Source organism: Boleophthalmus pectinirostris, unplaced genomic scaffold, assembly GCF_026225935.1.
Source record: "Boleophthalmus pectinirostris isolate CB_2022bp ecotype Guang Dong unplaced genomic scaffold, ASM2622593v1 HiC_scaffold_3, whole genome shotgun sequence".
In the NCBI taxonomy this organism is placed as follows: domain Eukaryota; kingdom Metazoa; phylum Chordata; class Actinopteri; order Gobiiformes; family Gobiidae; genus Boleophthalmus; species Boleophthalmus pectinirostris.
In genome coordinates this window covers 14,875,556-14,888,615 of record NW_026571299.1, presented here as the reverse complement: position 1 = coordinate 14,888,615, position 13,060 = coordinate 14,875,556, and the positions used below count along the sequence as shown (strand labels likewise).

Genomic DNA, 13,060 nt, shown 5'->3' with positions numbered 1-13,060 from the left:
TATGATCCTGGTGTTTTTATTGTGGTATTTTGTCTGTAAATAAATTCCTATTACTAATATGAAACTCTGCTCCAAATTTGTTCCTATAACTAGATCATGAGCTTCATTTGGAGCTGAATGCTATGGGTGACGTGACACTCCCATAGTCCATTTCTTTTTACAGTCTGTGGTAATGATCCATATACTTGTTGTTTACCTTCCCCATTCAACATGGGCCTATCAGATGTAGATCAACAACAGAAATAAAAGCAGCATTAGCAGCAAGTAGTTATTGTTGAAATCTCTGACTACTTAAAGCAGACCTTTTATGCTGAATTGACTTTTTGGAGCTTTTAACCATGTTATACCATGTTAAAAACAGCAGGAGTAGTTCGGAGTTTTATCTATGACGCAACTATATGGGCAAAAGGCAAACAGTATTTTTGAGTGCTGAGAGAAGACAAGTTTAGATTTATGAGTAAATGAAACAAGTGTGAATGAAACAAAACATGACTCCAGGTATGTTTGTGATGAGAAAACAACATTACAACAGATCAGAAAGACAGTGTAACATAGGCACTTTAAGTACCCACTTATATTTTCTCAAGTATCTAGTACAGTTTAGCTGTTGAGTACTATTACAATAACAGATTATTTACATGAGAAAAATATGATCTACTTCTTCCACTTCTCATCCCATAGCATAAGAAAGCGATCGTCCAATTGCTCCACAAATCATAGTTAGGGCCATAAAATACTGTTGAAGTCATTGGAATTACTTCAAATGGCCCACTTCACTCGGTTGAGTACTATACCATGCACACACCTGCGTTCTGTTAGCACAATATGTAACGTTCGTATGAAGAACAAGCGTGATCGGACTGAGCTGTTAGAAAGATTACCCCCCTGAGGCAATGGCACATCCGTCACCGTGGCTCCGTCATGGCAACGCACGTGGAAATAAATCACATACAAGACAGTTTTTCCTATAGAGAAGGTGAGGGCCTGGGCTGCAGCTGGAGACGTTTGTGTAAATGTGTGGAACAGAGCAATGACATAGGAGGTTAAATCATACAGTAATGTTTTTTGGCATGTTTTCTGTTCTCTTATTGCGTCCATTTAGGCTATTTTCTGACCCGTTATAATGTCGTCTCCTCATCACAAACATACCACAAACCATGCAAATTTAGGCTGTGTTCTTCTCTTAAACAGAAAACACTCCAACTTGTTCCAACTTGTGATGTCATGTAGTAATACAAGAAGTGCCCCACTGTGTTTTTAAACTTCACACACCTTCACTAGAATAATTTGGATAATTTCAGCCCATGCCACATGCTACTAAACTAAAGATAAAAACTAAAGATAAAACTAGCTGTTAACTTGTAAATTACCACAGCATGACATCACAAGGGTTAAAAGGGCATTTTGCACATTAGAGATTTAGATATCCTAAAAATAAAGGGATACTCAAACATGTGGATGAAACAAAATCTTTAATTTATGGTAGCATATACCGAGGGGTGTGCTAAAATCTGGAAAAATTGACATATTACAATACAAAATTTGTTGATAGTGCTGTTATTGTGGGCTGTTGTATCGATATATCGCCATTAGGGGTGTGCAAAAATATCAAAATATTGATATATGGTATCGTTTAATGTGATGATACAGTATTGATACTGTCGGCTGCTGCTGTATCGATATATCGCCAAGAGTATTTTTTGGTGCATTTTACTCAATTGTTTTGTTACAGTTCTACAGTTTTGTTGTTTGTTCAGAGGAAGGAAACTCATTTATGCGACGCATTTGACACATTAGATTTTTGTTTTGATGAGTAAAATGTTTGTGTTTCATTTTCACTTTGCACAAGTAGTAGTTTAACAAAGACTTTTAGTATCACACAGCCATCATTTAGCCATTATTTTTTATTGAACCGTATCAAATCGATTTGAAATGTATCGAATTGAAAGTACACTGTATTGAGATATGTATCGTATCATGGTCTATTTATCGAGGTATGCATCGTATCGGCAACTTTTTAATGATACCCAGCCCTAATCGCCATTTGTATTTTTGGTATATTCTACAAAATTAACTTGTGACAGTGCTACGATTTTGTAGCTTGTTAAGATACATTTGATGTTCATAGTTTTGATGATAAAAATGTGTATATTTCATATTATCTGTGTCCAGGTAGTGGTTTAACAAAGATTAATTTAGTTCTTTAAAAATAGTGACAAATTGCAGAATATCATGTTCAGTATATTAATTACCTCATGTATCTCCAGGTTGTGATAATCAGATTGTATGTTGAGCGCTGTATTGTGTATCATATCAAAACGTGAGGGGACCCTGTGATTCCCAGCCCTAATTATTTGAGCAACATAATCTCACAATATTTCAGAAATACAGACAAAATAAACAAAACAAAATGTCAAATAAAAAACTTTTAAGTAATTGGAAATACTGAATACAGACAGCTGCTTTTTGAATAGAAAACATCATGGTCTCATTTTGTCTTATGTAAATGACATTGGCATTTTGACATTAAAATTGCTCTGTTATTCCATGAAAATATAAATTAGAGATGCATGATCCAGTTTTTCCAAGTTTGAGCTGATCCTGATTTAAACCGATACCAGAAACAGATTTTTTTTTTTTTTAAACATCAAATAAGTAAAATACATGACTAAATATGCTGTGTTATTGTGTGAAATTAAACTATAGAACAGCAATGTTTGTATGAAGACAAGTTCAAACATTCAGGTTCTGGGAGTTATTAGATTAACTTGTGCATACCAATGTAATACTTAATTTTTTTATGGCCTAGTTTGAAATGCTTATCTGACAGGCCTGTAGAACTGTGATTAGATTTGCAATATTTAAAAAGGAACTACAGTTTACATCTGAAAGAAGTAGGTCACGATAAGGCATTTTGAAGTTGCTGAGGAAGATATAGATACATAAATATACATGATAATACTGAAAATAATCTCACTGACACAATAAACAAAATGCAGGATTCTGAAAAAAAAAAAAAATAATAAATTATTTAGGTAAAAAAAAAAAATCAATCCTCTTCGGCTGAAATTTAATCGCAGAACAGAAAAAGAACAAAAGCTTCCCACTAATACAAAGAAAAAGTACCCAGGATAAATATTGACCTCAAAGAATTGTTCCATCTTTCATATATTGAACGAAAAGTCGATACAGTATTTATCATGACAGGCCTAGAAAGAAGACTGAAATATGAAATGATGGACTAATAAAAGAATCCCGTGCGTTTGTAGAGATCTAAAACAACTACAGCCACAGCAAAATCTTTTTATAATAAGACAAGATATTCAGTTCTTTGCAGAGGACATTCTACATTATCTAAATCAGTCATTCTCCACCTCGGGAGTGGGACCCCAGGGGTTCATAAAAAAGAGGGTCAAACTAGATTGTGTGAATTTTAATGACAGTATGGCATCTTAATTCCTTCTCTAAAGTGTTTTATAATCATTACTGTTCTATAACATCTTTATTAACCAGAAAATAATTAGAATTTTCCACTACAGTACAGTAGCTTTTGCTTTTCTCCATGGAGATGTTCTTGCTTCATCTTGAATGTTTCACAGCATGGCATTAAACCTTTCTATCTTCATGGAGACCAAACCAGACCAAGTTACAGGTCAGATCTGTGGAGAGGCAACCTCGCTCACAGTCAGAATACCGGATTTTCTAGGTGTTTTTGAGCAATAAAACCATCTGCAATTCATCTGCAAAGAAAGCTGTTTAATGTCATGCTGTGGAACATTGCAGGCAGAGTTACATAGTGCACCTTTAAGTAGAACGATAGGTAGAACGATAACCAACAATAATCAACAGGTAAAATACGGATCACTGTAAGAAAAAGGTTGGGAACCACTGATCTAAATGCCATTTGTGTTTTGATTTGTGACCTTTCAATTTGATTTTTATTCATTGTGCAGCTCTGTTAACAGTATATTTTCTTTTTTCCAGTTATGCTACAGCCCTTTGACTATGACCCCAACGAGAAGAGCAAACACAAGTTCATGGTGCAGTCCATGCTAGCACCTCCGGACATGACTGACATGGAGGGAGTGGTAAGTACTCTAGTCCCTCAAAACCTCATTAAAACATAAGGAGCACAGAATTACACAAAATTGACTCATGAGCTTCTGGCCATGTTGTAATGTCGTTACCTCATCCAAAACATACCTCGAGTTGTTTTTTGTTTCATTCACACATTTGAGAGATCAAGCATTATTAGTCTGTCTATGTCCCCAAAGCTCAAGATGCTCTTTTCCTCCTTGTGATGTTATGACGTGGTAGTTTTCAAATGATCTACTTTTACCTTCAGTTCAGTAGAGATTGACCCCGTTTACATGATGTTTTTTGATTCCGAATTAATTGTTCTGAATTAAATAATCCGGAAAACAATCGGGGGGTCAGGAAGGGTTCTGATTGGACAGGGACACAAATATATTTACGTCTACCGGAAGAAAACACACAGTCAGCTGCTTCTGGCTTTTTTGTCATCTTAGCTTATCGTTATGTCATGGACACATACATGACACAAACGTCAGCTGAGGAGGAGAAGGGAAGAGGAAGACAAACTGAGTCAACACCTGCTCTACCTCAGCCAACTCCCGCATCCCGCTCGCAAATCCAAAGAGCAGAGAGTCCGAAGCCAGGACTGGTGGAGCCGGATCGTCCGGATCGCGTCAGAAAGGCGACCCAACGAGCATGCATTGAACGATCGGAATTATTTTTAAGAAGAATAAATGTTTACATGATCAAGGAATAAATTCATTCAGCTTTAAATTTGGAATAAACCACCCACTTAGTTCAGAAATTTAAGTTTAATACCGAATCATCATTTTCATTAGGAATTAAGTATGTACATGGTCTTTGTAAAGTGATTCTAGTGAAGGTGAATGGAGTTTAAAAACACAGTGGAGCACTTCCTGTACTCCCACATGGCATCACAAGGTGGACTGTTTTCCGTTTGAGAGAAGAAGTCAGCCTAAATATGAAGGCTTTGTCTGTTAAACATCTGTGAAAGAAACAAAACACAACTCGGGTATGTTTTTGATCAGGAAACAACTTTATAACATAGATCAGAAGTAGCGTAAAATGGGTCCTTTAAGTCCCGCTAGCATGTGTGGTTTTGGCTACCGACACAAATGATGATGATTCATGGACAGGCCAACCAAAGCAGAGACCTAATCTGAACCTTGGCGGTAGCGTGTGCAGCCCGCAATTCTATCAGAAGGAGATTTGAGGTTGGGGAAGTGTGTGGCGAGAGGGAGAGAGAGGTGTAAATATTTCTTCTCTGTGGCCACGGTACATTTGGAGCTAGCAAACAAAGATCGAATCTGATAAGGACCATTAAAAAACATCCAAAAGCCCTACTTACCCGATATGTAAACATTTAAGGGCCTGTACTCGATTTTCTTCTGTGTATTTGAGCAAAATTTGTCTCGCTCCAAACAGTACATATAATATTGTATAAGTAGCTCTGGAGGTCAAAATAACTTTCCTGTGGACTGTTTACATCTAATAAGAAACTGTTTTATTGTCAGAGAATTAGGAAGGACAGGACTACATTCATACCATACTTCATACAGCTGTACTACATCTAACCCTTGTGTAATAGATAATACTCCCTACAGCTGTACTACAACTCACCCTTGTGTAACTTGGTATCATTAAGAAGTTGCCGATACGATACATACCTCGATACATTGGCCACGATACAATACATATGTCGTTACAGTGCACTTTCGATTCGATAAATTTCAAATTAGTATGATATACTTCGATAAAAAATAAAGGTTAAATCATAGCTGTGTTACGAAAAGTCTTTGTGTTAAACCACATTTTCTTGATTGTGATAAAGTTCATAATTGAAACACAAACATTTTAATCATACATAAACAGTGAATAACGTCTAAATGTGCACGATATTAACTTTGCACAGACTTAAGTGGACTTTGTTTTTCACTGAACCCTATCGAATCAAATTGAAATATATTGTACTGAATCATAATGAATCAGAAGTGCACTGTATCGAAAAACGTATCGTACCGAACCTTGTGTTATGCAGTTTTTACATGGTGTTCAACTAGCATGCTAACATCGCACCAGCACTTCCTGTTTAACTAGGATTCAAAACGCTATAATTAGATGTAGACAGTAAACGCTGGTTTCAATTGGACCCTACTAGCTGCTTTTACAATAAAGGTCTGGGTTCAATTCTGAGAGAGAGAAAAAAAACAATTCTAAACAGAATTTGGAGGGAAATAAAAGTGGAATATTTGTTTTCTTTTTTAAAGTGGATACGGACTTAAATTTAGTTTAGTTTCTCAAAACTTTACCCTTCTGTTCATCTCATCATCTTGAGAACATTCCCATAGTGTTTACTTACTTATATTACACAGCATGACTTCGCATCCAATAAAAACGCTCATTATTACAGTGTACCACATAGACTTTACATTTTACCTCAATAATACTTCTTCTTCTGTTGTGTTCTGCAGTGGAAGGAGGCCAAACCAGAGGAGCTGATGGACTCCAAACTGCGGTGTGTTTTTGAACTGCCGGCGGAGAACGAGAAAACGGTGAGACCTCCCAATCCTTCACCCCGATGTTACACAGCGGGGCCGGATACTGTTCCACTTCTCCTCCACTCGCCACTGCGCGCTAATTGGAAACAAACCGTGAAGTAGTGCGTCATGCTGATTGGTTGATTCGATTGTTCGCGTTATGTCGTTTTTTTTTTTTTTCATCCGGGAGATGATTAGGATCTAAACACATACGGACAGGCCAGAGTGCCCGGATATCTTATTATTATTATTATTATTATTATTATTATTCTAATAGGCCCTTCGCCAGCCTCTGGCGCTCGGGCCTGTTAGTATCACAAAGCGATGCACCTAGTGGCCACAAAATGCAATGGCGCGACGTGACTCGCCCGCAGTGACCAGGGACCCTCGCCATGACGTAGAATAATGAGGTGATTCCATAACTGTTACCATAGCAACCATAATGTAAACAAGAACCAAACGGGTCCTGACTCGAACTAGGAAGTACGAGCACATAAGTCCTGGTCTCAGGTCTCTGCTCTGGCTCCTGTGGCTCAGAGACTTTAAAGCAGCTCTGTTTGTACAAGTGTCTCCATGACCGAGCACCAAAGTCCATCTGTGACATGTTAGTGTCATATGAACATCTCACACTCTGAGGAGCTCAGGGACGACCTCCTGCTGGTGCCCAGAGTCACGACTAAACAAGGGGAGTCAGAGTTTCAGGTTCATGCAGCTAAAACCTGGAACAGTCTGAACATGTGAGACAGACTCTTCTGTGACGCTGTTTAAATCCAGACTCAAAACATTTCTGTTTAACTGTGCAAATAACTGAAAGGTTTTCATTCCGCACTCTTCTCTCCAATTTATGTCTCTCTTTTCAATTTTAATCTTCATGATTATTTATGTTTTGATTTGTTTTTATTATGATTTTAATGTATTTCTTATTCTGTAAAGCACTTTGAATTACTTTGTGTACGAATTGTGCTGTACAAATAAACTTGCCTTGCCTAAATGTCACAATAAATCTGATTAAACTCACACACAAATAAATAACAACAGCTTTATTTAGTTAAATGAAGGTTTAAAGTGTCAGAAAACCGTCTCTTTTCTTCACAAACTGAACTGATGTAAAACTGTGAGAAATATCGAGCGCAGGTTCTGTCCACCAAACCAAGAACTAGAAAAGCACCTGGACTTTAAAGTGGACGGACGACACGACAAACGACGCAGCACGGACAGAGACTTTACGAGACGCCTGACGAAGACGAATTCTCTCTTAGAGAATCTGATGATATATAAATGTATTTCTTTGGTTAAAGTCTCATTAAAGTGTTACTCATTTATATATGTCATTGTTACATTAAAGTTTGAATCATTTAAAGGGTGAATCATTTAAATATTAATCATGATATAATCAACTTTGCTTTGGCGTTTTGTTTTCGAGACACTGAACGTAAAAACAAGCAGCTGATATGAACGACATGTCAACTGACATATTAAACTAATCTACCATGGTCACAAACAACGGGTTTGTCCCATCATCTGCTGAACTGAAAGCCTCGGGAAACTCCCACGTAAGAGACGCTCACTGACATATGTCATCAAGTGTGAAATGGGAGGGTGGTTCAGTTGAAGATTGTTAGTCATGAGAAAACATGTGAACCATATGTATTGTGATGTCATGAAATATGCTCATCTGTGAAGTGATTTTCAATAAAAGAGTGACTCGGAGGGTTGTGGGGCAGAGTAGAGCAGGAAGCAGACAGACAGCCCAGCAACTCTCCTCACACAAGTATAAACTGCTCTTTGTCGTTCTGAGTGTTTTTTTCTAACACAATTGTCTTGTGAGCAGAATTTCCTTGACTCTCTCTTCATCACTGAGACAAACAGGACGAGGGTCGGACGCTGAAGACCAACAGAGTCTGAAAAACCCACACACCACAGGACTTAGGCCCAGATTCTCTCAGAGTTTCCAGACGAGGAGAGGTCCGACTTTGTGTGAGATTTAGTTCTATTTTTTTTCAATAACTAGATTTAGAAATGATGAAATGTTGATATATTTTAAAATATTTTGAATAGTTGATTTATTTTGTAGTGACAAATATAAAACATGTAATAGCGGCGCGTCTGAATAGAGACGGCGCTTTTTGTCACAAAGATATTTTACAGAACATTATTCAGCATTATTCATTCACTCTGCACCTGCTGATGTAAACTACTGTTGTAGCCACAGCTGCCCTGGGGCAGACTGACAGAAGCACGGCTGCCGTGTCAATCGGCCTGGTTTAAACCAGGTTTAAACCAGGTCTGAAAACCCGATCTAAACCTGATCTCACCCTGGTCTAACCCAGGTCTGAGCTGGGGTTTCATCTAGTTTGTCCCGTCTTCTTCCTCCTCCTTCGTCTCCTCTTCCTCTCCTCTCGCGCTCTCGTCTTCGTCTTCTTCGTCGTCGTCGTGGAGGTCGTATTTGTCCTTCAGTCGTGTGTGAGAAGTTGGTTTCTCCTCTGCTCCTCTGCTTCTCCAGGTTTCTCCAGCAACTCCTGCTGCAAGCAGATCCTGTCGGTCTGTTCTTCGAAGTGTAAGTGGATGATGCGTGAAAACCTTCGGATCACCTCCTGTAGCTTCTGGTTCTTAACCGAGGACTTTTCGATCCTTTCGCACAGATCTTTGTTCTGATTGTTTAAGTTTTGGATCGTCTCGTTTTGTTCCTGGTTCTGATTGTTTAAGTTGTGGATCGTCTCGTTTTGTTGCTGGCTCAGTTTTGTTAAGTTTTGGATCGTCTCGTTTTCTTGCTGGTTCTGATTTTCAAAGTTGTGGATCGTCTCGTTTTGTTCCTGGTTCTGATTGTTTAAGTTTTGGATCGTCTCGTTTTGTTTCTGGTTCTGATTTATTAAGTTTTGGATCGTATTGTTTTGTTCCTGGTTCTGATTTACTAACATTTCGATCGTCTCGTCTTGTTCCTGGTTCTGATTGTTTAAGTTTTGGATCGTCTCGTGCAGTTTGTTGTTATGATTTAATGAGTTGTGGATCGTCTCGTTTTGTTGCTGGTTCTTATTTTTTAAGTTTTGGATCGTCTCATTTTTTGTTGCTGGCTCAGTTTTATTAAGTTTTGGATCTTCTCATTTTGTTGCTGGTTCTGATTGTTTAAGTTTTGAATCGTCTCGTTTTGTTGCTGGTTCTGATTTTCTAAGTTTCGGTTCCTCTCGTTTTGTTGCTGGTTCTGAGTTTCTAAGTTTCGGTTCCTCTCGTGCAGTTCCTGGTTCTGATTTTCTAAGTTTCGGATCCTCTCGTTTTGTTGCTGGTTCTGATTTTTTAAGTTTCTGTTCCTCTCGTTTTGTTGCTGGTTCTTATTTTTTAAGTTTTGGATTGTCTCGTTTTCTTGTTGGTTCAGATTTAGTAAGTTGTAGATCGTCTCGTTTTGTTGCTGGTTCTTATTTTCTAAGTTTTGGATCCTCTCGTCTTGTTGCTGGTTCTGATTTTCTAAGTTTTGGATCCTCTCGCCTTGTTGCTGGTTCTGATTTTCTAAGTTTCTGTTCCTCTCGTTTTGTTGCTGGTTCTGATTTTCTAAGTTTTGGATCGTCTCGTTTTGTTGCTGGTTCTTATTTTCTAAGTTTTGGATCCTCTCGCCTTGTTGCTGGTTCTGATTTTCTAAGTTTCTGTTCCTCTCGTTTTGTTGCTGGTTCTGATTTTCTAAGTTTTGGATCGTCTCGTTTTGTTGTTGGTTCAGATTGATTAAGTTTTGGATCGTCCTTTTTATGAATTCACCAACATATGGGTCGTATATTACGAGACCTGGACACTGGAGATAGTAGAGGTGAGGATGAGGAGAGAGAAGGGGAAAGATGAGAGGATGAGGAAAGAAAAATTGACGATGAGATGATGAGAAGCTGAGAGGGTGCTGGAGAGGAATATTTGGAGTGAAAGATGAAGGAAGGCTAGCCTGAAACCGTGGAAACCGTCTGACCTCGCAGCATTAGGACTTGTTCGTTTTTATTTAATCAAACGCTGCTATTTGGTTGTGACATATGTAATGTGCCAAAAGGAAGAAGGGCAATAATGTCTTTCCTCTTGATAAAATTCACCAAACATTCTCTTTGATCCGGCTTTAAATCCTCGATCTTGGGAATCGTTGCCAACACAGAATGTATGGCTTCGTCTACATCCATCTCGACCGCTTTGTTTACTGTTGCGCTGTACCAAAAAAGGGGCACAGACAGGCGCTTGAGTTTGACGTCATGGCTTCATAGCTCTACGCTGATTGGCCGGTGCGCGGTCTAAAACTTGCAGGGTTTTTGCAAACCGTCTTGTGTATTCCGATTCCTGACCTAGTCACTGGAGAGAAATTAAATTGAGCGGAGGCACTAGGTGGTGCCAGCCTGTCTAGAAGAAGGCTGAGGAGCAGGTAATCTCTGGAGAAGCAATGAGGTACACGGTGTGTTGAAGTTTGAAAACAGCAGTAGAGCACTATAATACCATAGAGAGTCCATAACCAAGCTCATTTCTCATTTGCCTTTTATGCTCCATGGCCTATTTGGTGTGAATCAGCCATTAGACCACTGTTAGTCATTCCCACTATGTATTCACCAATCCAGCATACCAGCCAGGATTTTGGTTAGGAAAACCTCGGAAACTTTTACATACTTTTTTAATAACAAATGTATAAAACCTATCCTTGTATAAACTCTTTACTGCAGCATGACCTGGACAACAAGATCTCGGCCAGTTTGCTGAAGTCCGAGTCCTCCGCGCTGCCTCAGAAGCTCATGAGCTCCACCCTGGACGACGGGGAGGTGAAGAAGATCATGGAGGAGTGCAAGAGGCTGCAGATGGAGGCACAGCGACTACGAGAAGAAAACAAACAGATCCGGGTGAGAACAACTTTGAACTGTTACTTTGTTAGTGTAGTGTGTGCGTGAGTAGGCAGTTGCAACAGTGTGAGGACTAAAATAATAATTACTATATTGGCTTATCTTTCGTGGATACTTTTTCTTTGAACTACTGGGACACTGTTTATCATTTTTTGGCTATATAAGATTTGAGCCGTAGAAAGTTAAATTAATAACTTCTAAGACTCATTACAGATGCAAACTAAGTACCACTGTTTCATTCAGCTGTTTATTCATTTCAACTCATTAATTTTTAACAATATTGCACATTTAGAAGAGTTTTTGCAGTTTAAATCGGCTCTTGCGTTATTTTTTCAGTGGCATAAATTCTGTTCAGTATTATTGTTTATTGTCTATATTTACTTTAGGATTAAACCTTCCTCCATATTTGTTATCGTGACAGGTCTACCCAACTCTGAAAGCACATTGTTCTTGCTTTCAGCACCTCTCCTCTCTCCTCTTTCCTCTCTTCTTTTTCCTGTCCTCTGTCTTCTCCCCTCTTCTATCATGTGTGCATTGTGGCCCGAGGCTCTGACACGGGGCTGCTCCTGTGGCTAAGATTAAACTAACAGGGGTCCCTCCCGCTGATGGGAAATGATGTGTGTTCCAGGCTGGCGCCTTTCACACTCCTCGGGGGGACAGACTCATGTGAGCACTTGAGCAGATCCTCCTCCTCCGAGCTCATAAATAAAGTCAGTCTCATTGTATTGACTGATGTGAGCACCATGTTGTGTTCAGATGAGTCACAAATGATGCGGTGGGGTGAGGTTGAGGGACTGTGACGGTGGAGAAAGTATGGGACTTGCTGTTATGGGTGTGCAATGCCTTGAGTCTGTCGATATGCTTGTCATGATAATTACCTTTAATAATATTGTCAACTACACCTTCATGAGTACAAAATTGCCTTCATTGCATTCATCAATCATGAGAGCGGTGAATGTAACGTATGGATTTTTGTGAAAATATTTTCCATTTTGAATCATTTCGAGATTTGTGCAATAAAGTGTCACAATATTTTAGGGATGTAACGATATCCAGATCTCACGGTGCAATATTTTCACGATATATACATCTCACAGTATGGTATTTATTGCGATATTTTGTGGAGGCTGAAAAAATTGTGAATATGCTACTTTTTCCTCTTAAAATGCCTTGACGATATTTAATCCATAGAACTAAGATTTAAAAGTGCTTAGAACTGTTATATCTTCATGTAGTTTGCACCAAAATGGAGCAAAGGATCATGGTCTATGTAGTTCTTTTTTTTTTTTTTTTTTAGCTATTGTTGCACCATAACAGTGAATTTCAGCAAAGAAACTTGTGATTCAATGTATCGTGATGGTCCACAATATTACTAAGAGACTTTTAACAATATGATATCACAACATATTGGTTATTGTTACATCCCTATGATACATATCACCGTTTTTTTTTTTTTTTTGTTTGTTTGTTTTCTTTTTAAACCTGTACTAGCTGTATCATCAATCGAAATGTGTTTTATACATCAAATGAATAAAGATAAAGCAATTATTCTATTACCATTATCATAAATGTTATTGTGCAGTTTCAAAATCTGTGGTTTTTCTCCAGTCTAGATAGATT

General features: G+C 38.4%; 1 protein-coding gene across 1 annotated transcript in view; it reads left to right on the top strand.

Annotated features, from left to right (window-relative positions):
• The window catches only part of LOC110155828 (vesicle-associated membrane protein-associated protein B-like), a 30,341-nt gene that overhangs the window by 12,515 nt on the left and 4,766 nt on the right, over positions 1–13,060 (top strand). Inside the window, exons 3-5 of the mRNA XM_020919998.2 lie at positions 3,985–4,088; positions 6,528–6,608; positions 11,267–11,440. Coding sequence (XP_020775657.1) covers positions 3,985–4,088; positions 6,528–6,608; positions 11,267–11,440 — 359 coding nt within the window. The remainder of the gene's footprint in view (positions 1–3,984; positions 4,089–6,527; positions 6,609–11,266; positions 11,441–13,060) is intronic.